This window comes from Salmo trutta, chromosome 27 (assembly GCF_901001165.1).
Source record: "Salmo trutta chromosome 27, fSalTru1.1, whole genome shotgun sequence".
NCBI lineage: Eukaryota > Metazoa > Chordata > Actinopteri > Salmoniformes > Salmonidae > Salmo > Salmo trutta.
In genome coordinates, this window is record NC_042983.1 from 43091561 (window position 1) to 43117719 (window position 26159).

Consider the following 26159-nt stretch of genomic DNA (forward strand, 5'->3'; position numbering starts at 1 on the left):
CACACACACACACACACACACACACACACACACACACACACGTACATTCAGGCCAACAGACACACACACACGTTACATACACACCTCCAGCTATGTCTCTATCCCAGCTCCCAGCTGACAGTCAGTCACTCAGCACAATAACACAAACAGACAGGCAGGCAGACAGACAGACAGGCAGGCAGGCAGACAGACAGACAGACAGACAGACAGACAGACAGGCAGGCAGGCAGACAGACAGACAGACAGACAGGCAGACAGACAGGCAGGCAGGCAGACAGACAGACAGACAGACAGGCAGGCAGACAGGCAGACAGACAGACAGACAGACAGACAGGCAGACAGACAGACAGACAGGCAGGTAGACAGGCAGGCAGACAGACAGGCAGACAGAATTAGATTACTACCAGACAATTTCTAAATTATCTTTCCTTGAAAAAATATTAGAATCACTTGCAGACACTCAGCTAAGAACGTTTTTAACTTCAAATGATATTGTTAATGTAATTATATTGTTAATGTACATAATGGTATTGGTATTGTTAATGTAATGGTATTGTTAATGTAATGGTATTGTTAATGTAATGGTATTGTTAATGTAATAGTATTGTTAATGTACATAATGGTATTGGTATTGTTAATGTAATGGTATTGTTAATGTAATTATATTGTTAATGTAATGGTATTGTTAATGTAATGGTATTGTTAATGTAATAGTATTGTTAATGTACATAATGGTATTGGTATTGTTAATGTAATGGTATTGTTAATGTAATTATATTGTTAATGTAATGGTATTGTTAATGTAATGGTATTGTTAATGTAATGGTATTGTTAATGTACATAATGGTATTGGTATTGTTAATGTAATGGTATTGTTAATGTAATGGTATTGTTAATGTAATTATATTGTTCATGTAATGGTATTGTTAATGTAATGGTATTGTTAATGTAATGGTATTGTTAATGTAATAGTATTGTTAATGTAATTATATTGTTAATGTACATAATGGTATTGGTATTGTTAATGTACATAATGGTATTGGTATTGTTAATGTAATGGTATTGTTAATGTTCACCAGTCTGGTTTTAACCCTGGTCTTAGCACCATTTCTGCTGCTACACATGTCTTAGATGATATGTTAAATTGCTTAAATCGTAGGAATGACCGTGCTGCCATATTTATAGACCTATCCAAGGCCTTTGATACTGTCGACCATCCCCTACTCATTCCCCTACTCATTCAAAAGTTGTCTGATATGGGCCTCGACGTGGCGTCTTGCACAGTGTGTGCTTTCTGACGGTGTCAAGTTACCTCGATATTACTAAAGGTTTAATATATAAATCAAATTGGTAGGGACAATAGCGTACATGACTGTGTCATCTGTGGTACATAACTGTGGGTCTCGTGTGGCTCAGTTGGTAGAGCATGGTGTTTGCAACGCCAGGGTTGTGGGTTCGATTCCCATGGGGGACCAGTATGGGGGAAAAAATGTATGAAATGTATGCATTCACTACTGTAAGTTGCTCTGGATAAGAGTGTCTGCTAAAATCTGTATACATATTCATCTAATACAGATGGATCTAATCTGTTTTCAAATTCTCGTGGAAATATTTCAGATGGCTTAAACATTTATTCATTGGATGGTTCTTTTCATAGAGCAGGTTCATACCTATACATATCTGGGCTTTTGGATTGATAAAAATTTGACATTTAAAAAACATACGGAAGAGCTAGTTAAGAAGCTGAAATTTAATATCGGCTTAATTTATAGAAATCCACTTAAGGATCGGTCTCTTTTTTTCTTCTTCAATTTTCTCCTAAAAGGACAAACCCAAATCTAACTGCCTGTAGCTCAGGCCCTGAAGCAAGGATATGCATATTCTTGGTACCATTTGAAAGGAAACACTTTGAAGTTTGTGGAAATGTGACATTAATGTAGGAGAATATAACACATTAGATCTGGTAAAAGATAATACAAACAAAAAAAACATGCATTTTCTGTTTTATTTTTTTGTATCATCTTTGATATGCAAGAGAAAGGCCAGACAGTGATGTAGGATTCCAGGTGTAATTTAGAGGTTGTTCATAAGATGGCAGCAGTGTGTGTGCAAAGTTTCAGACTGATCCAGTGAAGAATTACATCGCTGCACAATATTTTGTATCAAGTCTGACAGGAGTTTGCACAAAGGTGCCGAATTGGTCAATTTATACATTTTCAAGTACATAACTGTAGAGAACATACAAAAATGCTATGGAAATAAAAAATGTAAGTTTACACACTCCCAGTAATTATATACATGAAGCATCGTTAGCTTCCCTACAGAAAAACACTTACCTTCACACATCTAGATGGCCGGCTGTGGGGCCAGAGACAGCAGGGGTTCAAACTACATTTTAATATAAAAATTGATTTTATCAAACAAAACTATGCTACATTTTATCTCTGGGACCCTCCGGATGACAAATCAGAGAAAGATTACTGAATGTAAATACATTATTTACCTTCAGAGGTGAATGTATCAAACCAGTTGCCGTGATAAAAGTATTTTGTTGTTCTGCACTATCCTCAAACAATAGCATGGTATTTTTTCGCTGTAATAGCTACTGTAAATTGGACACTGCAGTTAGATTAACAATAATTTAAGCTTTCTGCCTATATAAGACATGTCTATGTCCCGGGAAAGTTGGCTGTTGTTTACAATGTCATTTTAGCCACATTATCGCATATTTGTAAGGGGTGCGTATGTTGAGGCTCCCTCAGAACAACTAGAAATACAGTTGGTGAGGTTGTTAGAAATACAGTGTGGCTCAGTTGGTAGAGCATGTAGAGCATGGTGTTTGCATGGTGTTTGCAATGCCGGGCTTGTGGGTTCGATTCTCACGGGGACCAGTACAGGAAGAAAGAAAAGTATGAAATGTATGCATTCAGTACTGTAAGTCGCTCTGGATAAGAGCGTCTGCTAAATGACTAAAATGTAAAAATGTTGTTAGAAATACAGTTGGTGAGGTTGTGACTGTATATTAAAGGTTCTCCACCATTTTTTTGGTTGCTAAAATTCAAATAGTTTGCCTAATTTCAGTTTATGTGACAAAACAAGCAGGTATACTGTGGAGAATCATTGTACCATCCAAACCGCTGTAAAATATATTTTCCATAACCAAAAATGTTGTATTTTCAGCTGTTTGAAGCTGGTGTACAAAACCGAAAGTAAAATACCTAAAATCAAATCTTAAGAACGGGAAGCATAGAAACACCGCACATAGAACTACTGCTTCTTAGACTTTCAATGAGAATGACAGATCTATAACTCACATTTCTATGTGAATTTGGTCAGGTTGCCCCAAAAAAAACATACATATTGCAACTTTAAGAGTTGTGCACATTGATAGGTCATTTCATTTGTAGATGCATTCAAATGGTGAAATTAGTAAATGTTACATTCAGAGGTCACCATCGATCTGATATCCTGGAAATGTTTATTCATAGTCATGTTCCAGGAGATACAGTGCCTTTAGAAAGTATTCACACCCCTTGACTTTTTCCACATTGTGTTACAGCGGAGGTTTCCTCGCAAAGAAGGGCACCTATTTTTAAAGCAGACATTGAATATCCCTTTGAGCAAGTTATTAATTACATTTTCACTACAAAGATGTCCTTCCTAACTCAGTTGCCGGAGAGGAAGGAAACCGCTCAGAGATTTTACCATGAGGCCAATGGTGACATTTAAACAGTTAGAGTTTAATGGCTGTGATAGGAGAAAACTGAGGATGGATCAACAACATTATAGTTACTCCACAATAATAATCTAAATGACAGAGGTGAAAAGAAGGAAGCCTGTACAGAATACAAATATTGCAAAACATACATCTTGTTTGCAACAAGGCACTGAAGTAATACTGCAAAAAGTGAGGCAAAGCAATTCACTTTTTGTCCTGAATACAAAGTGTTATCTTTGGGGCAAATCCAATACAACACATTACTGAGTACCACTCTCCATATTTTTAAGCATGGTGGTGGCTGCATCATGTTATGGGTATGCTTGTAATCATTAAGAAATGGGGAGTTTTTCAGGATAAAAAAGATTAAAAAATCACAGGCAAAATCCTACAGAAAGACCTGGTTCAACCTAACACACAAAGACAAATTTACACTGGAGTTGCTTACCAAGAAGACAGTGAATGTTCCTGAATGGCCGAGTTACAGTTTTTACTTAAATCAGCTTGAAAATCTATGACAAGACCTGGAAATGGTTGTCTAGCCATGATCAACAACCAATTTGACAGAGCTTGAAGAATTTAGAAAATAATAATTGTCAAATGTTGCACAATCCAGGTGTGGCAAGCCCTTAGAGACTTACCCAGAAAGCCTTTAGAGACTTACCCAGAAAGCCCTTAGAGACTTACCCAGAAAGCCCTTAGAGACTTACCCAGAAAGCCTTTAGAGACTTACCCAGAAAGCCCTTAGAGACTTACCAAGAAAGCCCTTAGAGAATTACCCAGAAAGACTCACAGCTGTAATCGCCGCCGAAGGTGCTTCTACAAAGTATTGACTCAGAAGGGTGTGAATAATTATGTAAATAAGATATGTCTGTATTTCTGTTCTAAAATGTGGAAAAGTTAAGGGGTATGAATACTTTCTGAAGGCACTGTAATGCTCCTATTAATGAACTGGCTTTGGAATCTAGTTTCTGCTACTGGTTTATATTTCCGCAATCTCCTCTACAAGCTACAAAACAGAAATTATACTGGCTTTACAATTTGATCAATAAGACATAGAGGAACACAGCAGTTTCTGGTTTACGTTACTGTCTGCAATCTCTGTTATGGTTTAAAATAGAGCCCACCTCAAAAGTCTTAGCTCGGGTTGTAGGTTACAAGGGTTTATGTTGCAAGCATGGTGGTCTGGCCTCAGTGTTTCTGGGCCAGGAGAGAGCGTGAGCTGTGCTGACAGAGCTGTAATAAGGAAATACATTTGTTGCTTGAAGATACCGGTTAAACTTAGCTTCTCACTATAAGGTTTTTGTGATGAAATCACAAAAAACAAGCGAGGAGACAGATAGACCTTTTCAGAGACGTGTTCAATAGAAAGAAACCTCACATGTGAGAAATCCTTGCGACTGGAAAAAGTTCTCCCTGGCTACACTTTTCTTTTCGTGTGTGGGAGTGAAATGTAAGATGCGTTGACAATTGCACTGCGTGGATTTTCTGTTGAGTGGAGCAAGAGAACTGGGTGAAAACTGCTCATCCTTACCCTTAAACCAACTTAGGACAACAAATTCACTAAAGTTTATTTTTTTCTTCCTCTTTCGACTTGTTCTCAGGCTTGAGGTCTCTTTCCGAATTAATCAGTTTTAGAGATTAGCATTGCTGTCGTGTTGTCTTGAAACCCTGCTTGTATAGCTGGGACTCAGTAGCAAGCCTTGACAGGCCATTTCCTCCCGATGCAGAGCTCCATAGAGACGCAGACGGCAGCCCAAATGGGACCCTATTCCCTATATAGTGGTGCCCTAAGGGACCTGGTCAAAAGTTGTGCACTAAATAGGGAATAGGGTGCCATTTGGCACAGAGACATGGACAAAGATAATAGGGGTCTTCCTGCTTGCAGGCGGAAACAAAACTCTCTGTTTTAACTGCAGGTGACATCATAAATAGGAAATGTATTCATGATAACATAATGATAACAAGTGTCAGGGTGATTATTCCCAAGTGATGCTGAGAATGTCTATTTTATTTTTAAATTACAGTAAAATTGGGACATGTTCTTATTTAAATGCTAAGAATGAATAGAACCAAAATGGAAAAAAGGTTTTTTTTTTTCTCTCACTAAAATATAAATACTACTGAATAGTAATGTAGTTATGCAATATGAGTGAGTGTGACAAAACACAATGTGTATCTGGCTTAGTGGTGTTGTGCTATTCAGTCTTGTTCTAAGATCAGCTCTATCTCAAGGCAACAATGTGATTGGTTAATTAAGTTTAGTGATTATGAATAGGCAAGTCATTCCAATTGGTTATGATTAGGCTTAACGGTTGGGTTAGGTTTTATGACAGTAAATGTTGAAGTTTAAAACTCCAGTTTAAATTGAGATATATATATATATATATATAAGTCTCTTCTTCCTTCCTCTGTTCAGGTGAAGCTGGACCTGGGGTATGGTGAGCGGTTGCTGAGATCAGAGAGCAGCACCCAACTAAACGACCTGGCCTGGCACACTGCTGAGCTCCTCCACGACCGCTATAATGTCACCCTAACTATGGACCAGTACTCCCACACCAGCCTCAGGATGCCTGGGCACGGGTCTCAGAAGCAGGATCTTACTATCCAGGACGGGCTGTACGTCGGCGGGTCTGGAGGCCTAGACAAGCTCTATCTACCCAATGACCTAACAGGATTCAGGGGGTGCGTGGACCAGGCTGTTTTCAACGAGAACAATATGCTATCGTCGTTGAGACCGTACCCTGGATTCAAGAGTGTCTATGAGGTTTCTTTGGGCTGTAGTCCCCAGTTCTTTGCCGGCGAGGAGGATCCTGTTAGTTTCTTTAGTTCAAGAGCGTATGTCTCCCTGCCACCCTGGAACGTCTCCCACAACCAGCAAGAGGCGCTGTTTGAGTGTGTGGTTCACACCTCGGCTAAAGAGGGGATTGTCTTGTACAACTCGGCCAGACAGGGGGACTTTGTGGCAGTTGAAATCCAAGAGGGGCTGCTGGTGGCCATCGTGGTTAAAGGAGGCACCAAGACAGAACTTAAATCCCTCACCTTTATCAATGACAGGAACTGGCATTCAGTGAAGATGTTCTTCAGCCCCAAGACCCTCCAGCTGACAGTGGACAAGGAGACGGTGAAGACTAGCATCAGCTCTCGCTCCAAGGGACTCCAGCTGAGAGGGTCGCTGTTTGTGGGGGGCATTGATGACAGCACACGTTCAGAAGTAAGGAAGATGGGTCTGGTGTCTGTGTTGGGAAACAGAGTCCGAGGAGGTTCTTTTAAGGGCTGCCTGAAGGACATGAAAGTCAATGGGGTTATGATGGGTCTGCCTAATGCTGTAGTCACTAAAGATATATCGGTGGGCTGCGAGCCGGAGAAAGAACCAGAGCCCTCGACCACGATGGGTCCAACTACTATCCCGACTGTCCCCAACTCCCGGTTCGATCCCACTTCGGTCACCCCCACCCCAGAATTCCCTATGTTCACTCTGGCCAGGGGGCTGGACAAGAAGTACGGGGCCAACTTCGTGCTGCTCAGGAACCTTGTAGTCTCAGAGGGTGGGCGTGGGTCTCTAGAGTCCAAGCACATCAAGGTGCACCTGGACTTCAAGAAGCTCGGGGTACGCCAGTCTCAAATCATGTTCCGGATCCAGGAGCAGCCGGTGCATGGTCAGATACGATTGGATGTGGACCAGGACCAAGAGGAGAACATCTTTAGCATGCTGGACCTGTGGCACGGCAGGGTGATGTACATCCACGGAGGATCAGAGGACCCAGAAGACTTTTTCACCTTCTCTATCTTCTCTTCCTCCAGGAAGGTGGTTCCCACATACCTGCAGGGGACGAGAAGGTACCGCTACAACATCACAGTGACCCCCACCAATGACGCCCCAGAGCTCAGACTGCCTCAGGGGAACCTCTTTGTCCTGTTGGAGAATTCTAGAAAACTCCTAACCAAAGAGGTGTTGAAAGCCACAGACATTGACAGCAACCACACCGACCTGGTCTTCTCCATCCTGGGGAACCTGAACCCTGACGCTGGTTATCTGGAGGTGGGAGATAACCCCGACACCGCAGTGACCACGTTCTCCCATTCTGATCTAGAGGAAGGGAAGGTGAACTATGTCCACACTGGGGTGAGGAACTCCAGGATCGTGCTGAGGGTCAGTGATGGAGACAAGGTGAGCAACACGGTGGTTCTGAGGATCATGGCCATAGGTTTGGAGTATAAGATCGCCAACAACACTGGGCTTGAGATCATTCAAGGTGAGGTAGCTGTGATCAGTAACAAGCAACTGGCCATTCAGACCAATGCTGTGAATCAAGTGGTGGACATCCGATATGATGTCGTCAAGCCTCCTCAGTATGGGGAACTTCAGAGGCTTCACTCCAGCGGAGAATGGAAGCCCACCGGTTCTTTCTCTCAAAGGCTACTGGAGAAAGAACGCCTTCGGTACCTCAGCACTTTCCAAGAAATCCAGACTGCCAATGCTACGGATTACTTCAAATGCAAGGTCACTGTAGCAGGAAGAGTTGATACTGAACTGGTCTTTCCGGTCACAGTGAAGTGGGTACATTATAACCTAGTCAGGAACGTAATGGCCGATATTAATAAAGTTCGGAAAGTGACGTTGGACTCACAGTATCTTTATGCCACAGTGGACGTTGTGACACTATCAGAGGATGATCTGCACTTCAGAGTTCTCTCCTCGCCGAAGAAAGGACAACTTCTCCTTGTTAACGAGTTATTGAAGAAAAATTCAACTTTCAGCCAAAGAAATGTCACTGATCTAAAGGTTCAATACGAACTGGTCGACAGACCATACGAAGACACAAGTGACACGTTTAAATTCCAAGTGTTCTCCAAGCATGCTCAATCACAAAGTTACGATTTCCAGATCTCAATAAAAGCTGACGTCAACAGCGTATTTATAAGAAATTACAAACTATCTATAATGGAGGGAGAGAGTAAACTCATCACAAAAGACGAGTTGTTTGCAGAGACTCTTAGCACCAAGGAGTTGTACTACACCGTTACAAGTAGCCCCAAACATGGGAAGTTAGCACGGATCAACCTGTCCAACTCTAACGCCAGTTACAACAACATCCTAACATTCAGCAACCAGGATCTCTTGGAGGAGCGCGTAATGTACATACATGACGACACGGAGACCACTCAGGATCAGTTCACATTCATAGCCTCCACTAGTCAGGAGTCCAAATCCTTCGTCGCGGACGATGAAGTCGGATCCAAAGAAGGGACGTTCAACATATCCATCCAGCTAGTTAATGACGAAAAGCCAGTGCGCATTGTCGATAAAGTTTTCCACGTGGTAAGGGATGGGCAGCGGTTGCTAACCCTGGACGATCTCTGTTACCATGACGCAGACTCGGACTTCAGCGACGGGCAGTTGGTCTACACGCGACGGGGAATCCCGATGGGAGACCTGGTTCTGGTAAACGACACCTCTCTCAGGTACTTTTTGTTTAGTTTTTTTTGTACATATTAATGATATAATGTATTTTGACTGTCTATGGATGTTCTATATTGTCTCAAACATGAGTGGTCCACAATGTTGTTTTTACTCTTTAATATGTCTTGTCAGTTGGCTATGTTGACTGGATGAGGCTAGGCTCAGTACCTTAAGACCACCTGGTGTGTTAGGGTTGTGGACTACAGCAGTGGTTTTTTCAAATCTCTCCTCTGGGACTCCCAGATGTTCCATGTATTTGATCGATTCCACAGCTAGCACACCTGATTCAACTTGTCAACTAATCATCAAGCCGTTGAATAGGTGAATCAGGAGAACTCAGCAGGGCTACAACAAATTACTGGGACTTCTGGGCTACAACCACTGGACTACAGAATACAACTGTTTTGATGTATTGTGGAGTGACACTTGTATTAAACTTTCCTGACCTCCAGGCTGTTCCAGTTCACCCAGAAGGACCTGGAAGAGAAGAGAGTGTTGTTCCTCCATCGAGGCGTGAACTCTGGACGCTTTGTGCTGTTCGTGTCCGACGGGAAACACTTAGTCTCTACTCTGCTGGACGTCACAGCCCACGACCCATTCCTGAGCCTCGGCAACAACACAGGTATGTGTGTATATATTTAATATTTCATATGCTGAGAATATTTTACAATTGACCCTTTCGCTAAGCCCCAACCCCCTTTGGTTACTGTTGCAACCTCGGACAACATTTTTCCCGGGAAGCCCAATTCCCTATTCAACCTACTGGCCTTATCCCCTCACAATGATCTCAAACTGTGTTTCTAATATACATTGAAAATTAATACAGACTACACTCTTGGGTATGTTGTCATTACAATTTGTTCACGGGAACCTGGTCAAATTTATAGTGTAGTTTGACACTGAATTGCTATCAGCATGAAGTCAATTCTATAACCCCTTTTGGAGCTAACTAGTGGTCTCAATTCGTATTCTGATGTCGACAGCAGATGGGGAGATGTATTCATAACATAGCTAATTTAGCTAGCTAACATACATTTTGAGAAAAACAAGTTATATTAAGTGGCTAGCTAGCTATCTTTAGCAACATTTGATGGTCAATGAGAGCTATCTTTTTTATACCCCTTTTTTCTCCCCAACTTCGTGGTATCCAATTGGTAGTAGTTACTGTCTTGTCTCATCGCTGCAACTCCCGTACGGACTCAGGAGAGGCGAAGGTCGAGAGCCATGTGTCCTCCAAAACACGACCCAACCAAGCCGCACTGCTTCTTGACACAACGCACATCCAACCCGGAAGCCAGCCGTACCAACAACACCGCACCAAAAAGCCAGCCGCACCGGAAACACCGTACACCTAGCGACCTGGTCAGCGTGCATTGCACCCAGCCCGCCACAGGAGTCGCTAATGCGCGATGAGACAAGGTTATCCCTGCCGGCCAAACCCTCCCTAACCCGGACGACGCTGAGCCAATTGTGCGCCGCCCCATGAGCCTCCCGGTCGCGGCCGGCTGTGGCAGAGCCTGGGCTCGAACCCAGAATCTCTGGTGGCATAGCCTTAGACCACTGCGCCACCCGGGAGGCCACAATAGTAACATTTTGGATTTGAAAAATACTCCAACATTTCTCCTACATTTCAGAAGTACTCCAGGTGTACTGTTCAATTATTTAGCCGTTAAAACATTTATTTTTTTGAAGAAAACTCGCAGTTGTTGCCATAGCCCTCACTGGCTTTCATGAGATTAAAACTTGAGTTTGTCCGAGGTGTCGGACCCGACAACGGTTGCTATCCATTGGAGCGTTGCGACTTTGGTTGCCCTAAATTCTGCAGCGGGGCTTTGCGAAGAATCAATTGAATCATTATGTACAATGCCTTTGGAGTGTAGTCAGTCTTGCTCAAGCTGCCCGTTATTTTGCACTTGTGTGAACAAAGACCACTGTGAAAATGTCTGTTGACGTTTTTGTGTTTTTTTCCCCCAGCTACGATTTATTTATTTTCATCCTCAATTATTGTTTGTGTGTTGTTGTAATGAGATGGCTGTGGCAACCCTTTTTTTTCATTCATTCATTAATTTATTTGTTAATTTATCCATCCATTTATTCATTGATTCATCCATGAATTAATTAATTCATCCATTCACAGGTCTGTTGGTCCAGAAGGGAAAGGAAGTGACCGTAACCACCGGTAACTTCAGCGTCCTCACGAACCTCAATGTCCGTGATGACAGCGAAGTCACCTACAAGGTGTCCGAGCCTCCTAAGAACGGCTGGCTGTATCGCCACGGAAACATCTCAGTGGAGTTTACACAGCACGACCTGAAGAAGGGCCTCGTCTCGTATCGCCATGATGACAGCAAGAACCTGGCGGACTGGTTCAGTGTGACGGTTAAGGTTCAAGGTCACGTCCTGAATGCCAGAATCAACGTTAAGGTTTACCTGGAGAGCCATCAGAGGCCCCCTATCCTTCAGCACAACAACACCTTTCTGGTGGAGGAGAGCAAACCTGTGAAGATTGACCAGAGTAGACTGGAGGTATGTATGTTGTCTGGGTTGGGGATGGATGGATGGATGATTGGATGGATGGATGGATGGATGGATGAATGGATGATTGGATGGATGGATGGATGAATGATTGGATGGATGGATGGATGAATGGTTGATTGGATGGATGGATGGATGATTGGATGGATGGATGGATGAATGATTGGATGGATGGATGATTGGATGAATGATTGGATGAATGATTGGATGGATGAATGATGGATGTATGGATGGATGATTGGATGAATGGATGGATGATTGGATGGATGTATGGATGAATGTATGGATGGATGGATGAATGGATGGATGTTTGGATGGATGATTGGATGGATGGATGAATGATTGGATGGATGGATGTTTGGATGGATGAATGATTGGATGGATGGATGTTTGGATGTATGATTGAATGAATGATTGGATGGATGTATAATTGGATGGATGGATGTTTGGATGGATGTATAATTGGATGGATGGATAGATGGATGAATGATTGGATGGATGTATGATTGGATGGATGGATGTTTGGATGGATGGATGAATGATTGGATGAATAGATGGATGAATGATTGGATGGATGAATGATTGGATGGATGTATGATTGGATGGATGGATGTTTGGATGGATGGATGAATGATTGGATGGATAGATGGATGAATGATTGGATGGATGTATGATTGGATGGATGGATGGATAGATAAATGAATGATTGGATGGATGTTTGAATGGATGAATGAATGAATGATTGGATGGATGGATGTATGATTGGATGGATGGATGAATGATTGATGGATGGATGTTTGGATGGATGTTTGAATGGATGGATGAATGAATGAATGATTTGATGGATGGATGTATGATTGGATGGATGGATGTATGATTGGATGGATGGATGAATGATTGGATGGATGAATGATTGGATGGATGTATGTTTGGATGGATGGATGGATGGATGAATGATTGGATGGCTAGATGGATGAATTATTGGATGGATGGATGATTGGATGGATGGATGGATGTATGATTGGATGTATGATTGGATGGATGGATGAATGGATGTTTGGATGGATGGATGGATGGATGATTGGATGGATAGATGGATGAATGATTGGATGGATGTTTGAATGGATGGATGGATGAATGAATGATTGGATGGATGGATGTATGATTGGATGGATGGATGTATGATTGGATGGATGGATGAATGATTGATGGATGTATGTTTGGATGGATGGATAGATGGATGAATGATTGGATGGATGTTTGAATGGATGGATGAATGAATGATTGGATGGATGGATGGATGTATGATTGGATGGATGGATGTATGATTGGATGGATGGATGTATGATTGGATGGATGGATGAATGATTGGATGGATGAATGATTGGATGGGTGAATGTATGAATGGATGGATGGATGGATGAATGATGGATGGATGTTTGAATGGATGGATGGATGGATGATTGGATGGATGGATGGATGAATGATTGGATGGATGGATGAATGATTGGATGGATGGATGAATGATTGGATGGATGTTTGGATGGATGGATGAATGATTGGATGGATGGATGGATGAATGATTGGATGGATGGATGAATGATTGGATGGATGGATGGATGGATGATTGGATGGATGGATGGATGTATGATTGGATGGATGGATGGATGTATGATTGGATGGATGGATGTTTGGATGTATGATTGGATGGATGGATGGATGAATGATTGGATGGATGGATAGATGGATGAATGATTGGATGGATGTTTGAATGGATGGATGAATGAATGATTGGATGGATGGATGTATGATTGGATGGATGGATGAATGATTGGATGGATGAATGATTGGATGGATGATTGGATGGATGGATGAATGATTGGATGGATGGATGGATGATTGAATGGATGTATGTATGATTAGATGTATGATTAGATGGATGATTGGATGAATGAATGATTGGATGGATGGATGATTGGATGGATGGATGGATGAATGATTGGATGGATGGATGAATGATTGGATGGATGGATGAATGATTGGATGGATGGATGTATGTATGATTGGATGTATGATTGGATGTATGATTGGATGGATGTATGGATGAATGATTGGATGAATGGATGGATTGATGAATGTATGAATGATTGAATGGATGGATGATTGGATGGATGGATGAATTAATGGCTGTATGAATGATTGGATGGATGGATGTATGAATGAATGGATGAATGATTGGATGGATGGATGAATGATTGGATGGACTAATGGATGAATGATTGGATGGATGGATGAATGAATGAATGAATGGATGGAAGGGTGAGTTATTGGATGGATGGATGGATGGAAGGATGAATGGATGGAAGGGTGAGTTATTGGATGGATGGATGAATGGATGGATGGATAGATGGGTGAATTAAGGAATTCATGATTGAATGAGTAACTGGTTTGGGAATGTGTTAATGATTGACGTAGCTTAGAATATATTTGTGTTTTTGTTTAGCAATATTTCTACACAGATCGTTTGATCAAACCGTTTTCTCATGTTATTTACATATTTGTCAGTATTGGTTCAAGTCGTTCAGTATTCCGGTACAGTATTTCATTCTAACTCCTGAGCTTCAGTCAAGTAACACGTCAAACGTGAAACATGATGCCAAGTGATACACCAAACGTGAACTAACCTCTTTAGACACCAAACATCTCAGAGGTGGGGAAGGCACCCTATTCCCTATGGGGGCCTTGGTCAAAAGTAGTGCACTATATAGGGACTAGGGTGCCATTTGGGACGCAGACATACTTGACAGTATATAGCCTCTGTCCACTGTGTCTAGCCTCCAACCTCTGTCTGTCTGTCTGTCTGTTCCAGGTGACCCACGAGGACAACCTGCCATCTGAGATTGTATTTACAGTGAAGGTGGCTCCGCTACACGGGTTCCTGCGGTGCTTCGTGGAGGCTGAGGAGCAGTATGTTGGAACTGAACAGATCCCCGTCCAGACCTTCTCCCAGGAAGACGTCAACGCTGGCAACATCCAGTACATGCAGACGACCCCCAGCCAGGTCTGCTGGACTTGACTTTTTGTCCTTCTGTATTTTAACTTGAATGTTTTAGAGACAAAAAGACAGGAAAGTAAAGAAGACAATGTGTGTCAGAAGGGTGAGGGCTGACATGCAGACAGACCCTGGCCAGGTCTTCCACTACCAAGACAGACGGACCCTGGCCAGGTCTTCCACTACCAAGACAGACAGACCCTGGCCAGGTCTTCCACTACCAAGACAGACAGACCCTGGCCAGGTCTTCCACTAACAAGACAGACAGACCCTGGCCACGTCTTCCACTAACAAGACAGACAGACCTTGGCCAGGTCTTCCACTAACAAGACAGACAGACCCTGGCCAGGTCTTCCACTACCAAGACAGACAGACCTTGGCCACGTCTTCCACTACCAAGACAGACAGAACCTGGCCACGTCTTCCACTACCAAGACAGACAGACCTTGGCCAGGTCTTCCACTAACAAGACAGACAGACCTTGGCCAGGTCTTCCACTACCAGGACAGACAGACCCTGGCCAGGTCTTCCACTACCAAGACAGACAGACCCTGGCCACGTCTTCCACTACCAAGACAGACAGACCCTGGCCACGTCTTCCACTACCAAGACAGACAGACCTTGGCCAGGTCTTCCACTAACAAGACAGACAGACCTTGGCCAGGTCTTCCACTAACAAGACAGACAGACCCTGGCCACGTCTTCCACTACCAAGACAGACAGACCCTGGCCACGTCTTCCACTACCAAGACAGACAGACCTTGGCCACGTCTTCCACTACCAAGACAGACAGACCCTGGCCAGGTCTTCCACTACCAAGACAGACAGACCTTGGCCACGTCTTCCACTACCAAGACAGACGGACCCTGGCCAGGTCTTCCACTAACAAGACAGACGGACCCTGGCCAGGTCTTCCACTACCAGGACAGACAGACCCTGGCCAGGTCTTCCACTAACAAGACAGACAGACCTTGGCCAGGTCTTCCACTAACAAGACAGACAGACCTTGGCCAGGTCTTCCACTAACAAGACAGACAGACCCTGGCCACGTCTTCCACTACCAAGACAGACAGACCCTGGCCAGGTCTTCCACTACCAAGACAGACAGACCCTGGCCACGTCTTCCACTACCAAGACAGACAGACCTTGGCCAGGTCTTCCACTACCAGGACAGACAGACCCTGGCCAGGTCTTCCACTACCAAGACAGACAGACCCTGGCCACGTCTTCCACTACCAAGACAGACGGACCCTGGCCAGGTCTTCCACTACCAAGACAGACAGACCTTGGCCACGTCTTCCACTACCAAGACAGACAGACCCTGGCCAGGTCTTCCACTACCAAGACAGACAGACCTTGGCCAGGTCTTCCACTACCAAGACAGACAGACCTTGGCCACGTCTTCCACTAACAAGACAGACAGACCCTGGCCAGGTCTTCCACTACCAAGACAGACAGACCTTGGCCAGGTCTTCCACTACCAAGACAGACGGACCCTGGCCAGGTCTTCCACTACCAAGACAGACAGACCCTGGCCAGGTCTTCCACTAACAAGACAGACAGACCCTGGCCACGTCTTCCACTACCAAGACAGACGGACCCTGGCCAGGTCTTCCACTACCAAGACAGACAGACCCTGGCCAGGTCTTCCACTACCAAGACAGACAGACCTTGGCCACGTCTTCCACTACCAAGACAGACAGACCCTGGCCAGGTCTTCCACTACCAAGACAGACAGACCCTGGCCAGGTCTTCCACTACCAAGACAGACAGACCTTGGCCACGTCTTCCACTACCAAGACAGACGGACCCTGGCCAGGTCTTCCACTACCAAGACAGACGGACCCTGGCCAGGTCTTCCACTAACAAGACAGACAGACCTTGGCCAGGTCTTCCACTAACAAGACAGACAGACCTTGGCCAGGTCTTCCACTAACAAGACAGACAGACCCTGGCCACGTCTTCCACTAACAAGACAGACAGACCCTGGCCACGTCTTCCACTACCAAGACAGACAGACCTTGGCCACGTCTTCCACTACCAAGACAGACAGACCCTGGCCACGTCTTCCACTACCAAGACAGACAGACCTTGGCCAGGTCTTCCACTACCAAGACAGACAGACCTTGGCCACGTCTTCCACTACCAAGACAGACAGACCTTGGCCAGGTCTGTTGGACTTGCCTTTCTTCCGCTAACAAGGGCACACTTGTCTTTTCTTACTACTAAGCCCCTCTACTGTATTTTAAGTTGAATGAATAGAGAGTGAAAAATAGGCAGGGAAGTAGGGAGAGCGGTATGTCTCAGAAGGATGAGGGTACTATCCATTAGACTGGACCACCCCAGGCCACTGCACTGGTCTTTACAGGGTTGGGGTCAATTCAGGAAGTAAACAAAATTCACATTTTTCTTAATTTTAAAAACATTGAAAAATAATTGTAATTTCTATGTATTTCCTGAATTGACTGGAATTTTAAAGGACTGTTAAATGACTAAAAGGTCAATGTAAAACTCTCTTCTTCCTGTTTAGGTCAACGACACATTCCTATTGGACGTCTCCAACGGTGTCACAGAGGTCAATAATATCAGGATATCCGTGGACATAATCCCCCGCCTCATCCCACTCCAGGTATTATTGTTTTGTTATTGTAGAATTATTGTATTGTTTTGAATTGTAGAATTATTGTGCTATCATACATTTTATGTACATTTGTAAATTAGTGTATAATTCATCTATGACTGCAAGCTTCCAATAAATGCTATTCCTTCTACCACTGCAGGTGTCCAATTTCACCCTGAGAGAGGGCGGGTCCAAGGCCTTGACACAGGAAGTGCTCAGGGTCACCAACCGACACTTCTCTGGCCTCAACTTCCTGTACAGTTTGACTGAGCCGTCACAGAATGGATATATAGAACATTCACGTTACCCCGGGGTTCCTGTGCTGTCTTTCACCAGACGTCAGGTAAGACTCTGTTATTCTCTCTTTTTTTTGTTCTCATGTTGAAGAAGGAGACATTAAAATACTGTATATGTAATTCTACAAATATATATATTTTTAAATATTTCGATAGTTTTATATATTTCTACACAACCTAAAACTATTACTATATGAGTTCCTCAGGATCCTTGGTTTAGTTTAGATCATCTCGAGTAATCAATCTAATACCACATTATAAGCAGTTCATAGACACTTGTAAGAAGTCTTATAATGCATTATGACAGCGTATACCTGTATGACTTAAGTAAAATGTTACCTCTAACTTCTTCACCTCATGATTTTTTTTTTATAGACACTCAAAAGACACCTTATATTAAAATAACATTCCAATCAAAGTTTCTGACTCCATTTTGACCCTCATGCCCCCTCTAGGTTGAGCAGGAGTTAATCTACTACATCCATGACAGCAGTGAGACATTAGAAGACAACTTCACCGTGGTGGCCAACGACACAGGCCTGAGGAAACAGAGCTCTCCCTGCACCGTGTACATCCAGGTCACAGCCGTCAACGACCAGCATCCAGTCATCACCGCCAACAGGGTCCTCAGGGTGAGTCCTCCAGTCATCACTGACCAACAGGGTCCTCAGGGTGAGTCCTCCAGTCATCACTGACTAACAGGGTTCTCAGGGTGAGTCCTCCAGTCATCACTGACCAACAGGGTCCTCAGGGTGAGTCCTCCAGTCATCACTGACCAACAGGGTCCTCGGGTGAGTCCTCCAGTCATCACTGACTAACAGGGTTCTCAGGGTGAGTCCTCCAGTCATCACTGACCAACAGCATCCTCAGGCTGAGTCCTCCAGTCATCACCACCAACAGGGTCCTCAGGGTGAGTCCTCCAGTCATCACTGACCAACAGGGTCCTCGGGGTGAGTCCTCCAGTCATCACTGGCCAACAGGGTCCTCGGGGTGAGTCCTCCAGTCATCACTGACCAGCAGGGTCCTCAGCGTGAGTCCTCCAGTCATCACCACCAACAGGGTCCTCAGGGTGAGTCCTCCAGTCATCACTGACCAACAGGGTCCTCAGGGTGAGTCCTCTAGTCATCACTGGCCAACAGGGTCCTCGGGGTGAGTCCTCCAGTCATCACTGACCAACAGCGTCCTCAGGGTGAGTCCTCCAGTCATCACTGACCAACAGGGTCCTCAGGGTGAGTCCTCCAGTCATCACTGACCAACAGGGTCCTCAGGGTGAGTCCTCCAGTCATCACTGACCAACAGGGTTCTCAGGGTGAGTCCTCCAGTCATCACTGACCAACAGGGTCCTCAGGGTGAGTCCTCCAGTCATCACTGACCAACAGGGTCCTCAGGGTGAGTCCTCCAGTCATCACTGACCAACAGGGTCCTCAGCGTGAGTCCTCCAGTCATCACTGACCAACAGGGTCCTCGGGGTGAGTCCTCCAGTCATCACTGACCAACAGGGTCCTCGGGGTGAGTCCTCCAGTCATCACTGGCCAACAGGGTCCTCGGGGTGAGATATGCAAATATTTAGTCGACCCTGGTTGTATCCCAAATGGCACTATACTTTTTACCAGCTCTGGTCTATAGTAGTGCACTATATAGGGAATAGGGCTCTGGTCAACTAACTTCCCTGTAGCTCAGTTGGTAGAGCATGGTGTATGCAACGCATGGTGTTTGCAACGCCAGGGTTGTGGGTTCGATTCCCATGGTGGCCAGTACGAAGAAAAAAAAAATGTATTAAATGAAATGTATGAAATGTAAGTCGCTCTGGATAAGAGCGTCTGCTAAATGACTAAAATGTCAAAATGTCAAATGTCTATAGTAGTGCACTATATAGAGAATAGGGCTCTGGTCTATAGTAGTCCACTATATAGGGAATAGGGCTCTGGTCTAAAGTAGTGCACTATATAGGGAATAGGGCTCTGGTCTATAGTAGTGCACTATATAGGGAATAGGGCTCTGGTCTATAGTAGTGCACTATATAGGGAATAGGGCTCTGGGTCTATAGTAGTGCACTATATAGGGCTCTGGGTCTATAGTAGTGCACTATATAGGGAATAGGGCTCTGGTCTATAGTAGTGCACTATATAGGGAATAGGGCTCTGGTCTATAGTAGTGCACTATATAGGGAATAGGGCTCTGGTCTATAGTAGTGCACTATATAGGGAATAGGGCTCTGGTCTATAGTAGTGCACTATATAGGGAATAGGGCTCTGGTCTAAAGTAGTGCACTATATAGGGAATAGGGCTCTGGTCTAAAGTAGTGCACTATATAGGGAATAGGGTGCCATTTGGAATGTAGACCCTGGTTCTTTTTTTACTTGCTGGCCTGCTGGGTGGCTCTGGCAGTTCGTCTCTGGCAACAAGGCTTAGGCAGCGGTCAGTCAATATGCTTCATGATGTGGGCAGGCAGTGTTGGGACTGGGCTGGGGGAGGCTAGTGGTAAGGAATGCCAGCTATGTTGTGGAGGGGGGGGGGCTAGTGGTAAGGTATGCCAGCTATGTTGTGGGGGGGGGGGGGGGGGGGGGGGGGTGGGGGGGGAGGCTAGTGGTAAGGTATGCCAGCCATGTGGAGGAGGATTCCAAAACTGATTGTCTGTGATGCCGAGCAGCTTTCTCTCTCATTGGGAAGACAACATTGTACAAGGATAGTATGGTGAACTGGGACAAGTCTATTTTAAAGGTTGGAAAATGGAAACAGTTGCGTTTTCTATTTGAATCAAAGAGGTGAATAGTAGATGAGATCATCCGGAGCGTAAATAATGCACTGTCAGTTAAATGAGTTGTGGAGTTTAACTTCCTGAAGAGAGTGCAGTTCAAATAGTCCAATGGAAATGGCCCCGATTTAAAAATAAACCCCATAGCAACAGTCTAGGTCACTAGATGTATTCTGTAGGTTCCTAGCCTGCATCTATAATACATCCTATACAACTAGTCATATATAACCTGTCAGATAGGACTGGTGACAGTACAGGACCTGTCATATAGGACTGGTGGCAGTACAGGACTTGTCATATAGGACTGGTGACAGTAGACCTGTCATATAGGACAGGTGACAGTACAGGACCTGTCAGATAGGACTGGTGACAGTACAGGACCTGTCATATAGGACAGGTAACAGTAGACCTGTCATATAGGACTGGTGACAGTACAGGACCTGTCAGATAGGACTGGTGACAGTACAGGACCTGTCAGATAGGACTGGTGACAGTACAGGACCTGTCAGATAGGACTGGTGACAGTACAGGACCAGTCATGTAGGACTGGTGACAGTACAGGACCTGTCAGATAGGACTGGTGACAGTACAGGACCTGTCATGTAGGACTGGTGACAGTACAGGACCTGTCATGTAGGACTGGTGACAGTACAGGACCTGTCAGATAGGACTGGTGACAGTACAGGACCTGTCATGTAGGACTGGTGACAGTACAGGACCTGTCAGATAGGACTGGTGACAGTACAGGACCTGTCATGTAGGACTGGTGACAGTACAGGACCTGTCAGATAGGACTGGTAACAGTACAGGACCTGTCATGTAGGACTGGTGACAGTACAGGACCTGTCAGATAGGACTGGTGACAGTACAGGACCTGTCATATAGGACTGGTGGCAGTACAGGACTTGTCATATAGGACTGGTGACAGTAGACCTGTCATATAGGACAGGACCCAGTACAGGACCTGTCAGATAGGACTGGTGATAGTACAGGACCTGTCATATAGGACAGGCAACAGTAGACCTGTCATATAGGACTGGTGACAGTACAGGACCTGTCCTATAGGACTGGTGACAGTACAGGACCTGTCATATAGGACTGGTGGCAGTACAGGACCTGTCCTATAGGACTGGTGACAGTACAGGACCTGTCCTATAGGACTGGTGACAGTACAGGACCTGTCCTATAGGACTGGTGACAGTACAGGACCTGTCCTATAGGACTGGTGGCAGTACAGGACCTGTCCTATAGGACTGGTGACATTACAGGACCTGTCATATAGGACTGGTGTCAGTACAGGACCTGTCATATAGGACTGTATTGGACATGTATATGTGCTTATGTATATATGCTTTCTTGAGCAGGGGGACCTTGCGGGCGCTGCAGGATTTCAGTCCTTCATGGTGTAGTGTGTTACCAATTGTTTTCTTGGTGACTATGGTCCCAGCTGCCTTGAGATCATTGACAAGATCCTCCTGTGTAGTTCTGGGCTGATTCCTCCCCGTTCTCATGATCATTGCAACTCCACGAGGTGAGATCTTGCATGGAGCCCCAGGCCGAGGGAGATTGACAGTTCTTTTGTGTTTCTTCCATTTGCGAATAATCGCACCAACTGTTGTCACCTTCTCACCAAGCTGCTTGGCGATGGTCTTGTAGCCCATTCCAGCCTTGTGTAGGTCTACAATCTTGTCCCTGACATCCTTGGAGAGCTCTTTGGTCTTGGCCATGGTGGAGAGTTTGGAATCTGATTGATTGATTGCTTGTGTGGACATGGGTCTTTTATACAGGTAACAAGCTGAGATTAGGAGCACTCCCTTTAAGAGTGTGCTCCTAATCTCAGCTCGTTACCTGTATAAAAGACACCTGGGAGCCAGAAATCTTTCTGATTGAGAGGGGGTCAAATACTACGGTCCTCCCTTCAGCAGTGAGGTAATGGGAGCCGCTACCTGACCAAAACCCCGGATAAACCTTCAGTAGTAGTTGGCAAACCCTAGAAACCGCTGTACTTCCTTTAACGTGGTGGGAGTCGGCCAATTACGCACGGCTGAAATGCGGTCACTATCCATCTCCACCCCTGAGGTGGAAATGCAGTACCCTAGGAAGGAGACGGACTGTTGGAAGAACAGGCATTTCTCAGCCTTGACGTACAGGTCATGCTCCAACAGTCAACCAAGCACCTTGCGCACCAGGGACACATGCTCGGCGCGTGTAGCGGAGTATATCAGAATGTCATCAATATACACCACTACCACCTGCCCGTGCAGGTCCCGGAGAATCTTGTCAACAAAGGATTGGAAGACTGATGGAGCATTCATCAACCCGTACGGCATGACGAGGTACTCATAGTGCCCAGAGGTGGTATTAAATGCCGTCTTCCACTCGTCCCCCTCCCGGATACGGACCAGGTTGTAGACGCTCCTGAGATCCAATTTTGTGAAGAAGCGCGCCCCGTGCATTGACTCGATCGCACTGGCGATGAGAGGCAGCGGGTAGCTGTACCTCACAGTAATCTGATTGATACCCTGATAGTCAATACACGGGCGCAGACCTCCATCCTTCTTCTTCACAAAAAAGAAACTCGAGGAGGCAGGTGAAGTGGAAGGCCGAATGTATCCCTGCCCCAGGGATTCAGAGACATATGTTTTCATAGCCGCCGTCTCCTCCTGTGACAGAGGATACACGTGACTCCTGGGAAGTGCTGCGTCTACCAGGAGATTTATCGCACAATCCCCCCGTCGATGAGGTGGTAATTTAGTCGCCTTCTTCTTACAGAAGGCGAGAGCCAAACTGGCATATTCTGAGGGAATGCGCACGGTGGAGACCTGGTCTGGACTTTCCACTGTAGTCGCACCGATTGAAACCTCTAAACACCTCCCTGACCACTTTCGTGACCACCCCTTGTGAGCCTCTGTTGCCACGAAATAGTAGGGTCATGACAGGCCAACCAGGGTAGGCCCAGCACCACGGGAAACACAGGAGAATCAATAAGCAAGAAACTGATTCTCTCCTTGTGACCCTCCTGCGTAACCATGTCTAGTGGAGCGGTGGCCTCCCTAATCAGCCTTGACCCTAATGGTCGACTATCTAGGGCGTGCACAGGGAACGGCATATCCACAGGAACAAGGGGGGTCCCTAAACTATGGGCAAATGAACGGTCAATAAAATTCCCAGCTGCGTCTGAATATACAAGCGCTTTATGCTGGGAATGCGGGGAAAACTCAGGAAATTTTATAAACACATACATATGAGCAACAGGGGGCTCTGGGTGAGCCTGGTGCCGACTCACCTGGGGTGACACGATAGTGCTCTGCCTGCTGCCTCGACTCCCTGAGGAACCCCCCCAGCACCAACCCGCAGTGTGCCCTCTGCAGCCACAGATGGTGCAGGGAATGGCCCCTCCACCGGTCACCCTAAGTGCAGCACCTCCCAGCTCCATGGGCGTTGGAGCGGAGGTGCTGGGGGATGGAACTGACAGGCCCCGATCCGGACGTCCGTGGGTAGCCAGCAGGTTATCCAGCCGGATGGACAGGTCCACCAGCTGGTCCAACGTGAGGGTAGTGTCTCAGCAGGCCAATTCCCGACGGACGTCCTCGCGCAGACTGCACCGGTAGTGATCGATCAGGGCCCTGTCGTTCCATTCCGCCAGGGTCCAGAAGTCTAAAGCGGAATCCTGCGCGCTCCTCGTCCCCTGCCTCAGGTGGAACAGACGTTCACCCGCCGCTCGACCCTCAGGCGGGTGGTCGAAAACTGCCCGAAAGCGGCGGGTGAACTCTGCGTAATGGTCCAGCGCCGCGTCTCCTTCACTCCATACGGCGTTGGCCCACTCCAGGGCTTTGCCTGAGAGGCAGGAGACGAGGACGGACACACTCTCACGCACCGAAGGAGCCGGGTGGACGGTCGCCAGGTAGAGTTCCAGCTGGAGTAGGAACCCCTGGCATCCGGCAGCCGTCCCATCATACTTCCTCGGGAGTGCGAGCCGAATCCCGCTAGAACCGGGTGAAGGAGGGGTGGACAGTGGGGCCTGCTGTAGTGGGGCTGGTGTAGGCGTTGGAAGACCTCCTTCTCTCTCCCATCTATCCATCGTCTGCAGCACGCGATCCATGGCGGTGCCCAGACGTTGCAACATGGTCGTGTGCTGCTGGACGCGCTCCTCGACCGCCAAAGGGGGGCCATCTGCTCCTGCTGACTCCGTTTAGTGAGTGATTCTGTAATGGTATGCGTGACGGGCTGTAGGAAGTCAGGCGCAGGAGAGCAGATAGTTGGTAGCAAAACGGAGCCTTTTATTTGGCGACCCAAAAGCACACGGCACAAACTAACACGAAATACAAATAAGGGTTTAACATAACCCAGCGTAACCAGCCTAACGTGCGCATTCATGAACAGGTAAACAATCACTCACAAACAAACATGGGGGAACAGAGGGTTAAATAATGAACAAGTAATTGGGGGGATTGAAACCAGGTGTGTAAAACAAAGACAAAACAAATGGAAAATGAAAAGTGGATCGGCGATGGCTTGAAGGAAGGGACCGAACAAGGAGAGCGACCGACTTCGGCTGAAGTCGTGACATTTATAACCTCTCTACTGTATATAGCCTCTCTACTGTATATAGCCTCTCTACTGTATATAGCCTCTCTACTGTATATAGCCTCTCTACTGTCTATAGGCTCTCTAGTGTATATAGCCTCTCTACTGTATATAGCCTCACTACTGTATATAGCCTCTCTACTGTATATAGCCTCTCTACTGTTATAGCCTCTCTACTGTATATAGCCTCTCTACTGTATATAGCCTCTCTACTGTATATAGTATCTCTACTGTATATAGCCTCTCTACTGTATATAGCCTCTCTACTGTATATAGCCTCGCTACTGTATATAGCCTCTCTACTGTATATAGCCTCTCTACTGTATATAGCCTCTCTACTGTATATAGCCTCTCTACTGTATATAACCTCTCTACTGTATATAACCTCTCTACTGTATATAGCCTCTCTACTGTATATAGTCTCTCTACTGTATATAGCCTCTCTACTGTATATAGCCTCTCTACTGTATATAGCCTCTCTACTGTATATAGTCTCTCTACCATATCTACATGTACAAACTACTTCAATCAGCCTGACTAACCGGTGTCTGTATATAGCCTCTCTACTGTATATAGCCTCTCTACTGTATATAGCCTCTCTACTGTATATAGCCTCTCTACTGTATATAGCCTCTCTACTGTATATAGCCTTGCTACTCTTATTATCAAATGTCTTTTTACTGTTGTTTTTATTTATTTACTTACCTATTGTTCACCTAATACCTTTTTTTGCACTATTGGTTAGAGCCTGTAAGTAAGCATTTCACTGTAAGGTCTACTATACCTGTTGTATTCAGCATTTCACTGTAAGGTCTACTACACCTGTTGTATTCAGCATTTCACTGTAAGGTCTACTACACCTGTTGTATTCAGCATTTCACTGTGAGGTCTACTACACCTGTTGTATTCAGCATTTCACTGTGAGGTCTACTACACCTGTTGTATTCAGCATTTCACTGTAAGGTCTACTACACCCGTTGTATTCAGCATTTCACTGTAAGGTCTACTACACCTGTTGTATTCAGCATTTCACTGTAAGGTCTACTACACCTGTTGTATTCAGCATTTCGCTGTGAGGTCTACCTACACCTGTTGTATTCAGCATTTCACTGTAAGGTCTACTACACCTGTT

At 45.4% G+C, this 26159-nt stretch overlaps 1 protein-coding gene across 1 annotated transcript in view; it reads left to right on the top strand.

Moving 5' to 3' along the window:
- Positions 1-26159, top strand: part of LOC115165045 (chondroitin sulfate proteoglycan 4) — a 76819-nt gene that overhangs the window by 17534 nt on the left and 33126 nt on the right. Inside the window, exons 3-9 of the mRNA XM_029718072.1 lie at positions 6138-9184; positions 9635-9804; positions 11320-11708; positions 14587-14778; positions 17300-17398; positions 17550-17732; positions 18141-18317. Of these exons, the coding sequence (XP_029573932.1) occupies positions 6138-9184; positions 9635-9804; positions 11320-11708; positions 14587-14778; positions 17300-17398; positions 17550-17732; positions 18141-18317 (4257 nt within the window). The remainder of the gene's footprint in view (positions 1-6137; positions 9185-9634; positions 9805-11319; positions 11709-14586; positions 14779-17299; positions 17399-17549; positions 17733-18140; positions 18318-26159) is intronic.